The following is a 21,086-nucleotide window of genomic DNA, read 5'->3' as shown; positions in this document are numbered from 1 at the left end:
GAAATACGTATTTTCACGATAGAAAAACACGATTAGATCGAAAATACGTAGCAAGGAACGCGGCAAAGAACGTAGTAGGCTTATTTTCGCTTATTCGATTTCATATCGCTTACCTTTAATATCATCTTGAATCGAAATATTTCTATCAACAGCTGTACGTCTATTCTGTGTCTAGGAGAAAATGGCAGAAAATGTTATTCGGTGAAATCGTGGATGTTTAAAGGAGAAAGATTCTTCTTAAAGATCGGCGGGAACAAATGGTAGAAAGGAAAGGAACAAAGTCTTGTAAAACGCATATCGTATATTTCATAATTTCGCCGTCGAAGAAAACTTTGGATTTTACGTCAAGTTCGAGTATTACTGTGCGATCTGTCCCGATACAGAAGTTCAATTGCGCTCGTGAGCGCCGTTCGAGAGCCTCGTCCGTCGAGCGACAGATCAACGGATCAACGGAAAAAGAATGACTTTATCTAAAACGCGTAGCTGCCGCCGCTTTAAAACTTCGCTTCGTATCGCTAATTGATGAGCTTAGGATCAGGTTGGCAGTTAATCGCTTTTCTCGTATCCCATTGTGCCCATTGAGCCGCTCGAAAACGCTTTACGAGTGGTTTAATCCTTGATTCGTAACACGAATTTTCGCTAGTTTACGATCAAAGGATATCTCATATTTTTAATCAACGATATCGCGTTAAATATTCGAATTTATTTTCACGAACCACAGAACCGTATTACCGCGATCCTTTGATACGAAAATCGGTAAATTTGAAAAACGTGTGCTTTTACTTAGAGAAATAACGATGCCGACGAAATAATTTAATCTCTTAAGCATTTTCATTTGTACTAGGTATTTGTAGTTTTACGACTCGTCCACTCGTTCGTGCTTCTGCGTAATTTTACAACCAGTCGATATAGAAAACAACGAGACGTACACGTTGTTGCATAACATTCTCGTTAACTAAGAACGATGTAAATACAAATGTTCGTGACGCGCGTAGTCGATGTTACGAATTAAGTACACTGTATTCGTTCGAGTGGAGAGGATCGAGCATACGTCCGATATACGTATGCGGCGCTTTCTCACTTTTCTCGATTATCTCGTCGACGATCGAATCGATCGCGCGCTCCTCGATGACGCTAGATACCATCGACTAGGCGCGCTTCGCGATCGCTTCCGCTTTCTTTCACGCGATGCTTCGGCCTGGCTCTTTAGAAAACTAGATAATACTGATAATTCGAGCCTCGCTCGAGCGGTCCGTACTCGGTACACACAGTCGACTTTTCCTCTCGTCGACGCATGATTACTCGAACAAAATGTATAAATAAGGAAACTCACTGTTACAATCATCGAATAGTTTTTCTTATTAGATACGTCGTATTTCTTATCTTCGTTCGCAATCGATATCCGAATTCAACTGGAATCGAACGAACGATCGTCGCTTAAACTTGTTAACGCGCGTTCGTTCGATCGCCGATACGAATATACGCGAGACGCTCGATCTTCGTCGCATCATCACGCCATTTTCCGACGAACGCACGTCGACACAGATTCGGAATCAAAGACTCGCGGTGCATCGCCGTAAAACCAGCCTCCGAACACGGATCTCGGAAACGTTGGAACGCGACGAAGGAATGCAACGGCGCGAGGCGTCTTCCGAGCGTTATCCAACTTAAAGTAACCGGCGCGTAGTTCGCGCTTTCTTCGTCGACATGCGGATAAGTGGCCACGTATAAGAGTGCTCGATACTTGCACGTTTACGCAAACTTGATCGAACCTGCGCTGATTTTCGAATCGACGCAGTTGGGCGCAGTCAGGCGACACGGTTTCGTACCAATTTTCCCGAGACAATCGGTTGCGACCGTAGGGAGGAAGGAACAACCTCCCGCCGGCAGCGGCTCTCCTTTGCCGCGCCGGAGATCAAAGCTGATTCTTTCGCTATCGGTAGATTCTGGTTGCCGAGACAATTTTAGATCGCTATCGACGATCCTTTGGAAATCTTTTGGTATTTTTCGCATTGGCTCGATGATAAAGGCGGTCCTATATAAAGTGGAAAAATAAGAGACATTTCTCCAGGAAATAAACGAAAAAGTATGGCTGCGAGTATGAGATGAATCGAAACTTAACGCGTTCACCATCCGTGCTAAGAAATTTAAGGTAACAGAGATGCGACGCGAAAGCGAGGACATTTCTCTCTGGAATCGTAGACGGTGAACGTTTTAAGTTTATTACTGATCTACATCCGTTTCGATTAGTTTAGTAGTTCAGTCTATTCGAGTGCCGAATAACAAGATATGTCAACATTTTTATACGTATTAAACCCCTATGTACTATTTTTATTATATTTTGATTATGTATTCCACGATACAAAGATCTATCGTACACGATCGCTAAAATAAACGAAAACGTGCAATTACACGAGTCAACGTAGAACGCAAAAGATATGCACGTGTCGTCCTCATCTTGTTCCATCTTCGTTTACGTACGACGCAACTCCGCGGCCAAACTCTTCGCGCTTGACTTCGTTCTCGAAACTGAATATAAAGGCACATGACGTAGCTGACGCGCGAAAACAGGAAGACTACGAGTCAGCCGATCGAATTTCCAAATTGAATTTCCAAATCGAATCTCTAAGCCCGTTTTCTCTCTCACCTTCGATACGATCTGATCGATCCAGCAACCAGCGCTATCGACGAATTAATTCCTTCCTCCGAACCTCAGCGGGTCGCCTAATTCTTTCGACTACGATCCGAGAGTTCCGGCAATCGGAAGGACAAAGACGCGAGAGTCGGGCGCTTTACGAGATCGAGTCGGCCATGGAGGACAAACGGTGAACCGGAAACTGGCGTGTAGCGACGCAGAAAGACAATGGCGGCGGATCGACGCTGCCAACCTTTCCCTTTCTCGCAGTAGCCTATTCTCTCGTCTATTCCCGTAACGTTTCGATCCACGTTTTACTTTCCCCGCCCTATGTCACCTCTTCTCGTTTCATCCATTTCTTTCGTCGCTCTTTTTTCCTTCGTTCGTCGTTCACGCGTCCACACGGCTAGCTTCATTCTTCAACGATAATATAAAAGTCCATATCGTTATTCGTGCAGCGCCGTGTCGATACGGCGACGAAGCGTCGTCGATCCTTCATCTGAACACCTGTTGTATCCGGCCCAGGAGAACGAACAGAAGCAGTAGCAACGACCCGCTACCGCCCACGCTTTTTGCGCATCCGTGATGGAGTTCGGCTAAGCTTTCTCCTGAAACATCGTTACGTACACTCAAACACTGCTAGCTTTCGACTATATTGGCTTAAGAAATTGATAACGGTCGTACACGTTGGCACGACCGCGCGAAAATGTTAAGAATGCGCTGTTGCCAGAGCAGAATAATATCGGATTAGAACAAAAGTTGCCAGTGTTCTTAAAAAAATTCGAAAACAACCTTTACATATTTCTACGTAGATTTACTCGACGATGTATATGGCAAACGACGCAGAGACTATTTTTAATTAGCATCCCGTTGTTGCAAAACGTTACGAACTCTTGTTTCTACCTGACGTGTTTTACATCGAACGAAGCAAAGATGTCACGAGGAAAGTAGCGAAATTTAGTTCTCAACAATTTCCAAATGAAAGATAGAGCGCGTTTTGCACGAAGAGCAACGAGGATAGATATTGTTGTTGTCGACGCATCCTGCGGGCATTGCGAGCATCGCTGTTGCGCCGCGATGTAAGTTTCCTAAGTTTGAAAGGCTACGAGCTACGAGTAAACTTTTACCTGGCGAAAGCACGCTTTGCATTTAGCATAATCCAGGAACGACCGAACGAGTGGCGCGTGTTCGTTTTCCCGCTCGATATAACCGTGAATTAGTCAGGTCTTGATGGAATTCGCTGTCGTAAATCCCGATATAACCGGCTCTTTTGTAAAAAGCAATAGCTACGAAATGGGGTAAACGACAGAGCTAAAAACCAATTAACACGGGCCTCTGTTATGCAACGCTGACTCATCGTTACGTTCTCTCTTTTTGAATTTCAATCGACGGTAAACAGGAAAGGGAATAAAGCACCACCAGAAAGGACCAAAGGGAATACAAATGTCAAAGGCTCTTCGACGTTGAAGAATTTTTTCCAAAAAACGCTGTTCCAGCGGATCAATTGCGATCTAAAGCCAAATTCCACAGCATAAATCAAACGTTCGTCTACTATCTCGATTTATATAATTTTCGTTTTTATGCTTTTCACATGTTTTATTACTTTCTCGCTCGCGTTTTACTCGCGCGTTAAAAATACCGTTTTCTATTTTCTTTTTTCTTTGCTTAAAGTCGCGAAAGTCGTTTAAATTTTTCAATAAGAAACGCATCTTACTTTCTGTGTTTCGATCGTCTTATTTAGCGCAGAGGCTGAACCTTGTGTTTAGGTAGCGAGAGTTTATCGGCGGTGATAAGTCGCGCGTATCTTATCAGGATTTTTGTGCGTCGCGCGCGAGTTTGTTGCGATTTAACGGCGGCGCGGCGTCGTGGGAGTTACCTTCCCTGATATTCTGTTCGCTTCTTTCGTCACGCACGCCTGTAATTAAGCGTAATATGCATAAATATCACACGATATTTAACGTCGGCCACGTGACTTTCATTTTGACAGCCTCATAAAGATCGTAGTGCAAGTTTTCGCGATCCTTCGGCATTACGTCGAAAACTTTCGGCGGGGTTCATCGAATACGAATCACCACGTTGTTAACTTTTTATAAATTTACGCTACATCTTCGTCGAACGCAATTACCTAATTCCTAAAAAATATTTTCAGAAAACTTTACGTAGACTTGTTGATTTTTTTTTGAAATTCGAATAATCGTTGGAATATTCATGAATATCAAAAGGAACATAAATATTCCCTCTCTTTTTAAGAATTTCTGGCGCTGTGTTTCTCCTATTAATTCGGTACGATTAGGAAAATACATGAAAACAAAAAATAAATTGTAAAAATTCATGAAATACGCACGTCAAACGTGGAAACCACTGCATCGATAAACAACACGAAACATTAACGAACGAGAGTATTCAAATTCTTTTCCGCGGATTGGATTGGCCGCGGTTGATGAATATTGCATCGGTTGTAATTTACATGCACATTACGTTGAATTTTTTTACGACTGCAGATGATCGACGGAATACCTGATTTCAGGTAAATGAAATTCTTAACCCAACTATTGCGATACCGTGAACTTCATTGAAATACTAGGCGGAATAGCGTAATTCGAATCTGTTCGACGCGCGGTGCATTTAAAAGAGGATAACGATACAGTTGTTAGAGCAAAAATTTTCTATTCTTTGGCACGATGTAAAAGTTCGTAGAAAATCGCTCGATGCTTAATTACGCGTTAGTCGCGAGAATGGCTTTCGAAACGAAGCGACTGTAACACGGACAAGGGTGAATATTACGCTTGTATCATTTCAAATACACGTAATTCCTTTTGCTATAATGCGTATAGGAATGTGCAAGGGTTCTTAAATTACGTATCGAGTTAGGAACGTTGGAAAATTTTCAAGCGCCGGCTCTAAGACGGTAGAAAAACGTTTATGCTCACCGTTGAGCACGTGCACGTGAACAGTGGCAGGTTGATCGGGCATGGTGGTGAGATGGCACGTGTAGTTTCCGCTGTCAGCTGGTCCCACCCTCGCTATGCTGAGTGTCGAATTGGCCCCCTCTTCCATTAGGTCCGTTTTCACGCTGGAACATACGTACAGCGGTGTTGAAATTTCAATTTTTAACGGAACTTCCGGGCGGGACGGGCGTTTTATCAGCGGCCGGAAGCGTACGCGAAAAATGGCCAGTCCGATTTTTGAGAGATCGTTCTGCAGACTTTTATTCTACCCTTTATCATCCTTCTTGCCTTTTTGTTCTTTTATCACGCGTTTTTATAACGCCAGGCTCTCGTTCGAACGACACTCGTGATAAAACAAATCTCACGTTCTCTTTATTTCTCCCTTAACCGCTTGGTCTTTGGCCTTGGTCGTTCTTTTTTCAAAGAAAAACCTATGAAAAGTATTTTAGTATCGCAGTGGCTAAACATTTGCCTGGAGGTGAAAAGAGGTATGTATTTTCTTTTCGACTATTCGTATAATTAAAATGTGATACATCGTGTACGCGTATCCATACAATGGTTATTTACAATTTACATAGATCGGTGACGCGTGAAATCGATTACGAAATTATTGCGATTCTTGGTAATATCGCACGCGACGTATTTAAACTCGAATCGAATTAAAATTCCATATTGATATGCATTGGGAAAGTATAAATGCAATCAGCTTCTATTTGGAAAGCATTAGCATATGGAATTTTGAACATCGTGTAATATAGCATAGCTATAATGGAGTCAATTTTTCCTGCATCGTTGTAAATTGGAAAGAGAGATTGTCAGGGGAGAATGCCAACACGAAATTGATTTACATAGCGGATAAATTATCGAATAACTTTATTAACTTTATAATTTTTATTATTTATCTAGAAAAATAATTTCGTCGTTGTCTTTATATTCGTTGACTACCTTATTAACGAACAAAAAGCAAAGGGAAAAATGTGCCACCTTATTCGAATAATTTGTCAAAGCAAGTAGAACGTACACGAGCGATATTATTCCGTAATAGGATCTGTTTGGTCCGCTCGATCTATCTGGCAAGAAACGATGTTATTTCCTTGCGGACACGAACGCATCTACGTTGCGAAAGAACTCTTCACGATGATAAGGCGCTGTAACTTAATAAATCGCCAGCGTTCATCGTTTCGAGATTATGTACATGCTTACGAAAGAGAACGCGTAAAGTAATTTATTCTCTTTCATCTTACTTATACATCTTACGTTGCATCTTATTGATCGTGATTGGACAAAGGTACACGCAACTTGGCTCGTTCGGTTCGTCTTCGAAATGTACGTAGAAACGAACTTTTATCGTATTTTCATCGAACCATTTTACGATAAAGCACAGTGATCGTACATGAAAACGACGAATCTTAAGATTCGGCAATGAAATATTTGATTATCCGTAGGTTATAGTATGTGAGTCATAAAAGATTTGATATTCTTTGGGAAGAAGAAGCTTCGAAAAGGACTCGAGTGTGCATCGGATGCTCGTTCGATTTCTTTTCATTACCATCGCTTTTTCCACGCCCCTTATCAATCTCTCGGCGAACAAGCTAATGAAACTTTCAATTTCTTTCGAGTCTAGCAATCTCGTAGGCACGAGAGATACATTTTTCCGTGTTTTATCCAAACTTGAAGTCAAAATGACGAACCGTGTAGATATCGAGCTTTCAAAGTATGTTCACATTGTGTAATACAGACGTCATCGAGGTCTAGAAATATCGGGCTATGTATAAATTGAATTCTCAAGGTACTCTATTCTATAGAAATCGAGGTCTCAAAGTACGTACGATACATTGTTACGTAGAAACTGTGTTTTTCATGTAGCGTAGTATCACGTAGCAGACGAGTTTCTAAAGCACTAGGTTATGCAAAAATCGAACCTTTGAAAGACCGCAAAGGTACGTAGAAATCGATTTCACGAACCAATCTATTCGCATAAGACTCGAATTCTCGAAATATCGCATTATAAGATATATCACCGTATTATAAAACACAATGTTACGTGGAAATCGAATCCTTATGGTATTTTATCGCAGTAAGGTTTTCAGCAGAGAGCAGCGTACGAATAGCTTTTAAAAATAGTCATTCGTTTCCCACATTTGTGTTTCACGATCAGTAGATTTCTCGCAGTTACCTATTCGATTCGTTAGCGACTTTTGTCGCCGAGGCGTCGCTCGTTATGTAGCGAGGATCGACATACGCTTGTTTATTTATTATCTTGCGATATAACTTTCACGCGATTCCGCAGGATGTTTTAAATTTTACATTTATACGAATACAAAATTCCAACCGATTATTCGTCGTTTCTCCGACAATCTGACTTTCGATAATCGTCGTTTGTACGAGACCAGTAGGTGCCTTGATCTACGGATATTTGCGATGCACCTACCTTTCTAAATCAAACAAGATTTTTAACAAATAATATATACTCTTTATTCGACGCTTCGTTTAAATCAAACGATAAATACCGTAGCCTTTGTCCTCGTTCTATTCTCCGCGAAATACGGAGCAGGGGGTTGCCTTTAATTGAAAAACTTGGCGAGCGCAATTTGTCCGTTCGTTATCTGCTCGTTCGAGCACGATTGCTCGTTGATCCGTAGTGCGAAGCAACCAACCATCGAGGTTTCAACCGTTTCACCTGGCTTCTTTCAGTTTCGCGTTAATAAACCGGCAGTTGGGATACTTTTTTCCATTTCTCTTCCTTTTCATCCAACATTTTCTTACTTGCCGGCGTTCACCGTTCCAGCTTTCTTACGAAATTGCGTTGTCGCGTCGGTTGAGAAACAGAACACGTACTCGTCCAAGTAATGGAATTAACGTATCACGGGGTTGTAAATTTCTGCACGATACGGCTCTGTAATTTTAACGCTATGAAAAATGACGCCTGCGAGCCATTCGCCTCCGGTGAATGTATAATAAACGGGATTGAATCGCAACCCTATTAACGCGTCCCTGCGTACGAATGATTTAATCGCGCCGGCTATTGTTTTAAACTATAACTCCCGGCGAGCACGTTTAACCGATTAGCTCCGAGAGATTTTATCGATAGAAGGGTGGAATAATTTTAAAACTACTATTTTAGTCTTATTACGATTACGATTATTATTCATGGTGTCCGAGGATCACAGGTGCAGAGGGATCGTAAGCAAGTCGAGTAAAAAATTATTGAAAAAAGATTACGAAAGAAGAAATCTTTCTAAAATGCATTTTTATCGTTTTTCTTTTAAAACGCGTATGTACGTATCGACGATACAGGTGGAGAAACATCGTCTGACACGATTTCTTGTGTGTTGGGTCAAGGGGGGCCTAAGACGACGACTCAAATTTTCGCTATCTTCGGATCTAGTTAATTAAAATCCAGGCGAATAATCTCGGCGACAAATAATTTGCCGTTTTACGTTTTTCGAATCGACGCGACGATGCGACGGGTCTGCGGCGCGGTGGCACGCGGCCGGAAATGGACATTTACTTTCTCGGAGAAAAATAACGAGCGGCAGAGCGGTAGTTACTGCGGAAATGTGTTTACGGTCTGCGGTTTCCACGGGCCACGTGGTTGCGCTACGTACGACGAGGGCTGAAGTGGTCGTACCACGAGGGTGCTCTGAAACGAGAGGCCAAGTCTCTATGTACACGCGCCTTTATGTACCGGGTGCACAGTGCAAACTAATTCCATTTACCAGCAGCCAGCGTGTCTGCCGGGTTGTAACTTTGTCGAGCTGTCGGCCACATCGACAACATTTTCGCGAGAAACATTCTCCTTCGCGCCACTACATTCTCGTTCAAAGGTTAACGATCGTTCGGATCAGTGTTATTCACTGACAAACCACTCGCGAGGTCCCGCAGATAAACGGACTTAATACGAGTTTTCTATCATTTTCCAGATTCCTACGATTAGAAGAGAGTCGCTAAAATTGTAACAAAATTTCGGATATTTTACGCGTACAACGTGCCTCGCGATGCGGATTTATAAACAAGTGGATGTCGGAAATTGAAGCTCGAGATATTGAAGATATTACGTATTCGATCCTTTTCCAACTACAAATACACGCGTAAAATATTCTGCTTTTATAAATCGTAAAAGCGTAGAACGCAAGTTTGCCGAGTCTTCGTCATCAGCCACACGCTATAAAATACTTGTATACTTTGGAAGCTGTAAGTTACGAGCTTTTCATTTATACTTTTCGTATGCAGTTTTACTTTTCATATTCTTCCTCTCATATTCATGTTTATATTATACGCTGGTGCATTATACTCGATGGAATAAGAAATTAATTTAAATGACAAATATGCGTTAAACAATTCTGTCCTTTCGTTTAAAAGAGATATTACGAATTAAGAATTATTAAATATACGCGATGTAGGCATCGTTACACCTTCCAATCGTACGGTCTTTGCAAATCGTAAACGTCCTTTAAACGTTTGTTTCCAATTACACCGAGAAAAAAGCTGCGACTGGCGCGAATGAAATATTCGTGGTATATTTTATAAGACGCCGATCGGAAGGAAAAGAAATTAACGAGAACATTCCGATCGTATAAAAAACATAGTTTGGTACTCGTATAAACGATAATTGACGCGATCGATCGCGTAACGCAAGAGGGAAAAGTACGCGAGTTGCTTACATTTCAGCGACAGCGTACACGTGTACTATGCAAATTTATTCGACGTATACGCGTGTACATTCGGTGTTTCATCGCGGCGTCTGACTCGGTTCGGCGATGCGGGATCCGATGATTTTCCAGGCTGCGGGGTAGTTTATACGAGGATTAGCGGAGTGGGTGCGTCTACGGGGTGGAAAGGCAGTGAGAATCGTCGACACTGGATTAGAACTTACCGCGGCGTCCCGTGGATTGTCGACCGCTTGCGCGTTCACCTGGTTATGATTTATGACTAGCCGAGGCCGTCACGATCGCGCTCCTATCCACGGAATAGCGAGTGGCGCGAACGCTTGCCTTTGCCCCCGCCGCAATCAGACTCTGCGAATCGAGACCGGATTTCAAACGTCGTATCAGAGACGCGTCGCTGCGCATCGAATGGGCCACGGTATTTTGTCGTGTTTGACTTGCGTGAAGGATAGATGCTTGGCACAGGATTGACGTATATACGCAGCTGTATCGAGTTATGGCTCTCACACGGTCGATTCCAGTTCTCTCTTCGATATTTCCTCTTTACGATTACATTTGGAATCTGGCTTTCAAGCATTAAGTTGGTGCATATACGAGATACCATTTTTACAAATAATACGTCGCTGGACTGTGGATTTTTGTGCATTCATCGGAAATTTGAAGCGTGACAAATGTGTACAGAATGCGCGTAATATGCAAAGATATGCAAAATGTTCAGAGAATGGTACTCGTTATAATACTTGCAATTAGTACGTAAAATAATTTTCTAGCCAGATTCCATTTTCCTAATTGTCTTCGTAAAATATGATTTTCAATATATATCCACAGTCGCGCAGATACACGTTGCATATTTATCGTACGAAAGAGTTGCACACGCGTTCGCCTAAAACTATGAACGAGAAATTTCTTGCGATTAGTTTCGTTAGTTTTACTTCTCTTGTTTCCTTTCGTCGTAACGTCTACGAGTCTTTTAAATTAAACGCGCGATTTGGACGATGAATTCTATGTCGCTGGATTTACCGATCGATCCACGCGAGGCAAAGGTAGAACCGAATCGATTAGAATTTTCCCATCGAGGAAAATAACGCTAGTTTTCGAAAAACAGGTAGCTCTTCGAGCTTTTAAGCGAATGAGAGCGTGAAAAGAACGAAACGTTTACCTGATACCGCCTCTCGTCGTGTCGTAATTGAGAACTCTGTTGCCGTGAAGCCACTGAACGACGCTGTACTGGACTTGCATCGCTATATGACGCACGACGCACAATAGCTCGATGGTGCTGTCAGCCTCGTAGTACTTGTCTCTCAGCGGTTCACCCAGGGCGTCCACTATCTGGACGGACGGTGCTGAAATTTCATTACGTAACGTCAGGATACAGCGGTAAACACCGAGTCGAGCGTGTCTCGACATATCGCCAAATAGTTTTCTTCGTATCTGCTCGTTTTTATTATCTTGTACGCACAATAGTAAGATTAAATGCATACGATGAAACGGATTTATGAATTCGGAAAATTGGAAAATTAGAAAGTTTTAAAATCAGCATCTTTTGGCCAAGATCTTTTGCAAGCCCCTATCCCTGTATATTTTCTGATTTCGTTATGTACGCTTCGACGAGTTCGTTCGTCGTAGACGTCGACTTCTCGGTCGAAAACTCGGTAACTCGAAGAAAGAAGAGAAAGAATCGTCATGGATACGCGTGAGTTCTCGTCTCCACGTAATGCCGTAGATTTCCTAAAATAGATTTAAACGTGCTTTCTCGATCGAAACGAAAGCGAGATTGAGATATAAAAAATTCGAGGATCGTAGTGGGGTTAACTTAACCGTGATTTTACAAGTTGTCAGAGTAAACGTACTCGAGTATCTTGAAACGCGTAGAAAAATAATTTATCTAACGGCAAATCGAGTCGTCCCAAATGCAATAACGGATGAAACCATTTTAGTTCTAGTTCGCAATATTTCACCGAGCCGATATACATATATATTCACAATAGGTCGTTGTTCACGCGTAAGTGCATCTAACGATCGCGGCACAATTCAGATGCGATCTTTTATCCGGTGTCTTCTGGACCATTTCCAATTCGAAGTTTATCATGCATCCGCCAGCGTGGTTTAAGAATATGGAAATCCAGAAACGAAAGAACGAGAGGGCGGAGGAAGGCCCGATCCACGGTATGTTTCTCGAAGATTTCTCCATTTTGCCCGCGTACAAATTCCACGCAGACTGCCAGACGAATACAAATCGTATCGGCTTAATAATGCGAATAATGCGACGAATCACGGTACTACTGCCGATTTCGTTGGTTTTATCGTCGACAACCGGTATTAAGCATTTATAGACAGGTCAGCGGATTCGTAGCGCAAAATATAATCCTTCGATGGAAATTTAGTGGACCAGGATTTCGAATTATTCGCACGAAAGCGTGAAATGTCGTTTTAACGCAGCAAATATCGAGCAGAGGTGGTAGCAGTGGAATTCAAATTTTCTTCGGAATTTTACAGTCACTGTTCAAATTACTGTATTTCGAGCTTGCTGATAAAAGATTCGTCGAACGTCCGCGATAATTAAAATTTTTATTTTTGCACGATAAAGCGCGAAAATATCCGACATCTAGTATCCGTTTTCGAAAAGAACTAGCGGATTTCTCAATTTGACGACCGATCTCTCGATTTGTCGAAAAGAAATTTTCCATCGAATCTCGTTAAAACGTAGCAATTTTATAAAATATTATCCTTTACCGTTATCAAAGTCATTTACAATCGTTATCGTAGCACGCGAAATGCAGGGGGTTAAAAGCAGGTGGCGTCTTACTCGTTCAACCGAGTGAATTTAAGCTTACCAAGAGCCGACATCGTTTACCTTTCTCGTAAAGCTTGCGAAACGGGACTGTTGGTCTGTAAACCGATGTTATGCAATGCTGCGACGTTATGTAATCCGAATATTTTATCCCACAGCGGCACTAAATACGAAACGACGCGTCATCGGTGACGCATACGTGTATCTAACGACCAAGGTTCGACCGAGTATCTCTTCCTTCGCTCCTTCGCTTCGTTTCCAGCTTCGAAAGTACGACTACCTTGGAAAAACGTACGTACGCTAGCAGTAGGGAGTCCACGCGAAAGGGAAATGTTTCCAATGTACAGAGCGGTCTAAGAACGAAGTTTAAAACGACTCCTTTTTACTCGAATAATCCGTAATTTAAATACTCTACCTCTTGGCAAATTTAAATTTTCTACATTTTCTACCATTTTCTTAATTTTCTTTGCAGATTATTAAGTACTATTTTACCATTAATAACTCGTTACTAGCGTCGTATTGTATACGTTGTTGTAACGTTTAATTAAACGCTGATTCTTCGTTCCTGAATCTTTCTATACGAATCGTAGTACACGAATCCTCGAATACGGCCGAGAAGCCGTCACTTTGCTCGTCCGATCACTGGATGATATCGGATTCATCATCGCGTTCTTTCCTCAGTTTTTATCGACCGAGCTTCACGCGGAATCACGAGGACGGAGGGCACGCGTCCATGTACGTTGTCAGCCGCTACGTTTCTACAAAACGAGTCTCCTTAGTGGAGAAATATCGAAGAATCTTCCGAAACAACGGTTTTCTCGTACTTTCCCGACTATGCCAATACCTTGATAATACACAAGTTGCTATTTATGTTCTTTGGCATTGTTTCTTCTTACATTCCTTACATTGTTAAAAATTAATCCTTTGCGATTTCCAGGAAAACAGATTTATCAACGTGTAAAATGTATATAATGTATTTGTGATTATATCCGTCGATTCTCAAGTCGTTCATTTTTCACGATGTTATTTGTACTTGTAAAGTGTCAGTTCACAAAATTTCTCTACGGTTTTAACCCCGTGATACATTGATTCTTTACTCAACCCGAAACAATATTTCACCTCGAATTTTAAGACCCGAACGAATATATCATCCTCCCGTAGCCGTTTCCCAAGATCAACTACGAGATTGTACCTAACGACCAAGCATAAAAGACGCGAAAAAATTTGTAAGAGCATTTGAAACTCGAGAAGACAGGTGAAAAGGGGAGGACGGAAGAAGATACGTCGCGATATTAAGCTCTGCTCGAGTTTATCTCGTTCAAAATTTCTCGCTTTCCTTATTATTTTTCTCTCCATACTCGTTCCTCAGTCCACAATTTCAGTTTCTTTATCGAACTTCGACTTTCGACTTTATCGAAATTCGGCATTCGACGAATTAAACGAATATCTATCTTTGCGTACGACATTTCGCATTCGTGTTTCTTCGTTCGACTCGAGACGCGAAAAGTTTGCCTGTCCCAACGTCCACCGTTGGTCGCTCCAGTCGTCGAAAATTCTGGCATTAAATAAATTAAATATAGATATTTTTCTTTACGTTCGTTCTTTCAGACGCGTGTTTCTTTATCGAACTGTACACACGTAAGGTTCAGCTGTGTCAGCAGTGGCCAGGGTTGGTCGATTCTTTCCGCATGTGTTGTCTAGCACAGGCGAATCCCCGTGGTGGTTTCGTCGAGATTATCCAGCGGGATCCTTTGCCAAATCCCGCAGGTCGGGCGGTTTAAACACATCGGCGTTGATTCATGGTCGCACGACGCTTATCGATTTTGTTCTGGATCCGTCGGCCCTGCCCTCTCGTAATTCTTGCCCTCGGTCGGAGATCTTCCGCCTCTCGTTTCTCGCGTGGATTTTTCGTTGCGCGAATACCCCGTGATTTGTGACGCATAGGGTGCACAAGAGCCGCGCGGAGATTCGCGAGTCGATAGAGACGTTGCAAAATCCTAGGTGACGCTTTAAACTGTCGATATATTTATTTTCGATACGATTTTACCGAAACGTACGTTTGTTAGATTTCTATTTCGAAAGAATTTTATTTAAATAGATGGAAACGTCGCGTCGGATGTCACGATCCGCGAAAAAGATCGAAATAAATATATGGAAAATCATTTGGCGTTAGAAATCGTTCGTTCATTTTCCAACCAACGTTTGTATTCCGTTCACGCGTTTTAATACATATCGCGTGTCTAATTCCATTTACTAAATAAAATTAAAATAAATTCCGAATTACTAAATAGCATGCCATTTCGTTGCGTTTAAAGGAACGTGCACTAAAGGGTAACCGAGGTAAATCTGGTAAGAATTGTCTTTAAAAATCAACTTTTATGCAGACGTTAATAACACGCGGAGAACGGTGTTCTCGTTACAAGTTGTTTCCTATCATTTGCAAAAACCGGAAACATCGGAAAACCTCGAGTTTCGTGCACGACTAATTTATAACGTTTATGAAAGTGTCCGTTGTTTTATGGCTGGCCACGTATGCACGAGTTGTCCGTGCTGCGGTTGCAAATTTAAATTCAGCCGCACACCTTAGGAAAACAATGCAGCCATATCAACTATGCGGTTTCCGTTTTTCTTAACCACGATACATGCCCTCGCCAACATCTGTTCTCGATAGAACGAGTACTCGAGTTTAGAATATGGACGTGACCACTTTGTTACTTTTTAGATTTAGCTTCTAGAATTACATCGCTATATGTTGCAATTGTAATATTTTATTTTTACAAAAGTTCTTTGAATCTTTGCGCGAACACCGAGTTAATTAAAAATGAAAATTAAAGATTAGAACACGATTAGAGTAATTAATTAGGATATCGTGGCCTCGACGTTAAAGATCGACGAATATCGAAGCATCAAATATCACGGCATTTTGAGTTTCCGATGCGTTTCTGCTTCCTCGCTGTTCTTTCTCTTATTTCTATGGATTCAAAGTAACACAGACGAAAGAAGAGTTTATTTTATAAAGTCTGCTTCCATAAATACAGGCATCCTTAAACTAAATTACAATTTTGTCTAACAACTCGATGGAGCAATCTATTTTGTACTCGAGTAATTCCATTGAAATAATCGAATTCCTCCAATTGGCTTTCCTTAATTTTCTTCTTTCCGATAAATCTACAGCTTAAGTACATTAGTTCACTCTGGCTACTATGTATTTATACTGTCCGAATTTACGTTGTAATCGATTCAAGGAACTTCGTGCGCACTGATAGTTTGCCGTTCGCGTGACGGCCAAATTAATCTCAATAATCATGGGACGTTCGATAAGTTTCGCAGGATCTTGTACGCCATCCTGACCAGCTGCTATTAGTCCGCTTTGAGAAAGTTCACGAACTAGAACTGGGTCGAACAGAAGTCACGAAAAGTGACGAATGTCAAACAGCGAAATTAGGATCAAGAACGGTCCTGACGAATCACGTTAGAAGCACTTGCAACTTCGGATAAAGTTTCCACGATGAATCCGCTGATCTCCTTGAATTTGCCGCGATACCGAAGGAATTACACGCGTGCAATTATCCGAAGGAAGAAAAGCGTAAGACCAAAATGCAATCCAGCGTCGAGAAGTTGGCAAGGAACCTGCATTTAGAAAGATACGTATTCTATTGTACTTTCTACGTCCAAAATTTAAAAGTAGGAATTTTTATATTCGTTATTCGGTTCGGTATATTCGGTCAAGTATCCCGGCTTTACTTCCGTAAGCCGGGGTCTTATTTATTATCCAGCTGTAACACGTAAATCTCGATGAAACGAGTATAATTTCACTTTCGATTTTCGGAGTCTTCCAATAACGTATGAATTTTAATAAAACAGTTTTGTCGTCTTACGATTAGCGAGAAAGTTACGAGGGTGAGAAAATGTCAAACCCTATCGCTTTGCCGAGAAATTATGTCTTTCAATATCGGTGACGTTTTAAGCATGAACTTGTAAACCAACTGTTTTATTTACGATCGAATATTTTACGCGTATTTGACAAGAAGTTGCCAACGTATATAAAAATTTGACACGCGTAAACGCTATAGGTTCTCGTAGAATCGTCCTAGTTCCCCTGAGTTTCTTAAAGGTAATTAAAGGTAAGAAAGCATATTTATTACACACAGGTGCTGAGATATTCCGTACACACGCCTATATTTCTGTACGAAACGATAAACGAATCGTGGTAGACAAAGTGCAAAGAAAAATGGAACGAGATTAGAATCGGTGGCGCGAAGATATCAAAGTCGGAACTCGTCGGGGACACGAACGGAGGCTTGGTGAAACAGGTGGACGTGTTTGCAGAGTGCCAACAAAGCACGGTTATTACGTTAAGTGGAACATCTTGTTAGCACAAAGACCGATCCTGTCGCTTTTGCATCGAGGCTGCTCACGAAACTCTCGCGAAACTGGCCAACTAACGTAAATGCGATTTCGTTCGTTCTCAGAGATCGTTTTCCCTTTTCGACGAGGCTGGTCTCGTCTCTATTCCGCCTGTATTTCGCCTGCTCGCGTTCTCAAAAATTACGTCAACGAAGAGAAGAAATTTTCCTTTTCGGTGGCTTCCTTCTCCCATTTTTATTATCTCCGAGTTTCTTGTTTTGCCCGTTCTTTTTTCATTTATGAACTTCCTCCCGTAGTTTTACATTTTCCCAGGCGCTGTCCATTTTCCTGTCTACCTCTAAGTACCACTTTCGCCCCTCCTTGTCCCCCCTTTCTTCTTCTCGTTCCCTTTGTTCCAAGGAACGGAGCTCGACGTATCTCGATTCCACTAGCCGTCCCTTTCTCTCGAGCCAGCGAAACGAAGTTCTTCCGCTTCTCCAGGTTCTTCTTTCCTAACGGCTGCCAGCCACTCTGCCGCTCTCCATCCATTCCGACTATGCCACTTCTCCGTCAATTATCCTCCTAAGCGTTTCGCAGCCGCAAAAATTCGCCGAACGAACCCAATTTACCCGATCAGCAGCAGAATGTACCGAATAGTTTCGATCCTGTTTCTCCATCCGCGCCCGCCTCTCTTCCCTTTGTTCTTTCTCCTTTCTGCCGAGCTGTACCCTTTTATTTCGCTCTGTTACCGAGCTTCCTCTTCGACGCCTCGGTGTTTTATCTTCTAGCGTTTCAGCTTGCCGGCATTTTGTAAACTGGCTATCGGTAATGATGACACACAGTAACGGCTATATATAAGAACGGCGTGCCTGGTTTATTAGAACGACGTTGAAATAATTATGGTAAAAAATTAACGTACTTCATCTCAGGGTCAGGTTTAAGATGGTAACAGGCTCCTTACTTCTTTCAGAATTATTTCGCGTTTCCTCGTTTAATTTGTAAAGTGTCCGTTGTTCGATAATTAACGCGGGGTACGCGATAAATCCGTTGCTCGCTATTTACGATCTATATTATCCAAACTTTTAACGCTTTGCACCGATCGTGTTATTAGGTTGCGCATATTTATAAATAATCCCAACGAGACGGAGTAGAGATTATAACGAGTACCTTATTCTGAAATTATATTCCACGTATTTTTATTATATCTTTTATTTTTATTCTATACGTATATGCGTATATATCGCCATATGCGCGTGTATATACGACACATTTTACTATCTCAGATACTTGCGAGTAACAGATGTAACATAAAGTCTCATAAAAATTTTATATAGTCCACGAGGCAAATCTCGAATAGCCGCGAGGTACATATTCATACGGCTGACCGTAGAAACAAAAGATTTCTGAGAGAAAAGAGAATACTTAAATCGAAAGACATCGCGCTCCGACAAAGGTCGCCATCTCCATCGATTTTTAAACGACTACGTTTAAATCCTCTTAGCGAGTCGACGGTTCGATTATCCATCTTTGACGAGTAGTGTTTCAATTCTGGTAGTTGGTACAGATGGACGGGGAGAACATTAACGATGAAAAGTCGAAGACGAGTTTCCTTTGATGTACGTCGAAATCGTCGTTTGGTCGTCGCCGTCTGGTCGTGTCGGGCGTTTCCACTCTCTGCTGACCATTCGACGAGAGTTGCCTTCTGGCCAGGGCTGAATACGACCCCGTGTTCGTGATCCGCCATGGAAAAAGGAAGCCGTGGAATTCTGCTCTTTGTAAAAATCCTCCGACGTGGCTCATAGTTGCGGAGAGGAAAATATTTTCGCCATTCAGGTCACATCGACCGTAGACACTGTTAATATTCGTGAGCGTGCCGAGCGAGTCTCGGTATATATGGGACTATGCGAGACTCTTCTATCCAGATGATTACAACACGAAGCTTTTATAGTCTACACGTTCCTCGGAGATGAACTGTGCTAGGCGCACAATGATGGTTTAGCGTAATTTTGCGTAGTTTTACGTGTTCGTCGAGCTTTCAGCGCGGCAAACATTTTACATTGCAAATATTCTTCGTGGGAGGTTTTTCCTAGAAATTTCCCGTTGCGTTATAAAATAACCAAAGAGTTAGACGTTGAGTCACCTTATCGTAATAAACGCAAACGCGTGATTTCTTTTTTTTTTTGTCAAAATTTAACATTAATCGCGTAGTCGTGCAATAAGACAGAGAAACCGACAAAAAGCGCAGTTGGTTGACCATTTCGACTACTGAGAAGTTCATATACCCAAAGAACGTACACCCTCCTACGCTTCGTAAGTATTATCAAAAACAAGATAAACTCGATTAAAAGATTATCAGACCTTGTTCAGAATCTTAGATATAAAGTTCGAACCGATTAACATCACGAGTTTCAGCTTTAATTCGCGCCAAATAAACTTTGTCTCCTTCTTTTCCGTTTCTGTCGTGATAGCTTCGTTTCTTCGACGTTCCGGTCCCGCGACCGATTCCCAATGCGAAGTTCGTGTCACCGTAAGTCACCGAAAATAGCAGATACCGTAGCCAATTTCCTCGATCTCACGCTGAATACTCGAGCGTCTTTTTCTCTTTGTTTTCCGCCTTGCTACCCACCTTAGCCTTTTATCCCATTTCTCCGGTTGTTCGATTTAAACGATTCTCTCAGCATCATTGAGGTAAAAATCTTAACTCGAGAGAGTTTGCGTTTTTCTTCTAATTTGCATCGTGACGACGATCAGCGCGTTTTACTAGCGGCAAAACTAATGGATTTCTCTTTTCGCTTCGAGGATACAGTTGAACTTGTCGAGTTAGTGTTTCCGCCGGACGAACATTAACAAAATCTGAATATTTTTTAACCTGCGCTAAATATTATTTTCGTAGTATCAAATTTTTCCGTGTTTCACGCGAGAGTACTACTAAACGATAGAAAGTTTAATATACTTGTAGCTCCACTGGCGACAAAAATCCAGTGCAAATACTTTTTCTAGCCTTTTCGTGCATGATACAACTTTATATTCATGCCCCTCTGTCAGCTTCTGATCGTTATCGGTGCAAATGAATTTAAAAGGTTGAATATTTAGATGAGCGCTTCGATGTAAAATGTAAGAGATAGAATATTACAGCGTGAATCGAATCACAATGAGATTATGGAAATTAATTAACAGATGGTTAAATAAGAAAATTCGAAAATGAAACAGTTGATCGAATAATTTGGATATACGATTGAAATTATCGTTACGTAAAAACTGCTAATTAGCTTTAATCACATTTATCCAAATTTCTTCCAATTTCTTTCAAAGGCCACCATCGTTTAGACGAATATTTTCCATAAACAGAAAAACGTACAATTTTTCTCATCGATCGTTCCTATGTTATCGTAAAGACTCTTAAGTCGATAATTAGATCGATCGTAAAGCTAACGACGCGTCAATTAGTTTGATTCGGTGGTTAGTAATAGGACGACTGGTTCGATTCGACATCCGGCGAATGGAGGTCTAAACCGAAGATGTTCGTATCAGTTTCTACGGACAAATTTCTCGAGCTTGGAATTCCTCCGCCGGTAGCAATGGTGAAATTAAGTTTTCCTGAAACTAGCTTAGGTACAACGCCGACAGCTTTAATTATTTAACTCAGCTGTTTCTAGTTCTGGCAGATGGAACGTAATACGATATAAATAAACCATGGT

The 21,086-nt window shown here is 41.6% G+C and overlaps 1 protein-coding gene across 9 annotated transcripts in view; it reads right to left on the bottom strand.

Annotated features, from left to right (window-relative positions):
• Positions 1-281: 281 nt before the first annotated feature.
• The window catches only part of LOC117237590 (protein sax-3-like), a 238,030-nt gene continuing 217,225 nt past the window's right edge, over positions 282-21,086 (bottom strand). For 8 of the 9 annotated variants that reach the window (XM_033501708.1, XM_033501705.1, XM_033501711.1 and 5 more), the window contains 3 exons: positions 11,410-11,593; positions 5,566-5,708; positions 282-3,243 (listed from right to left, as the gene is read on the bottom strand). In XM_033501708.1, the coding sequence (XP_033357599.1) occupies positions 3,131-3,243; positions 5,566-5,708; positions 11,410-11,593 (440 nt within the window). In that variant the 3' untranslated portion in view covers positions 282-3,130. The remainder of the gene's footprint in view (positions 3,244-5,565; positions 5,709-11,409; positions 11,594-21,086) is intronic. The other variant, XM_033501710.1, reaches the window with a different exon arrangement.

Source organism: Bombus vosnesenskii, unplaced genomic scaffold, assembly GCF_011952255.1.
Source record: "Bombus vosnesenskii isolate JDL3184/JDL3185 unplaced genomic scaffold, Bvos_JDL3184-5_v1.1 scf7180000013383, whole genome shotgun sequence".
NCBI lineage: Eukaryota > Metazoa > Arthropoda > Insecta > Hymenoptera > Apidae > Bombus > Bombus vosnesenskii.
The sequence above is the reverse complement of the archived record's forward strand: the minus strand, read 5'-3'. Positions and strand labels throughout refer to the sequence as shown.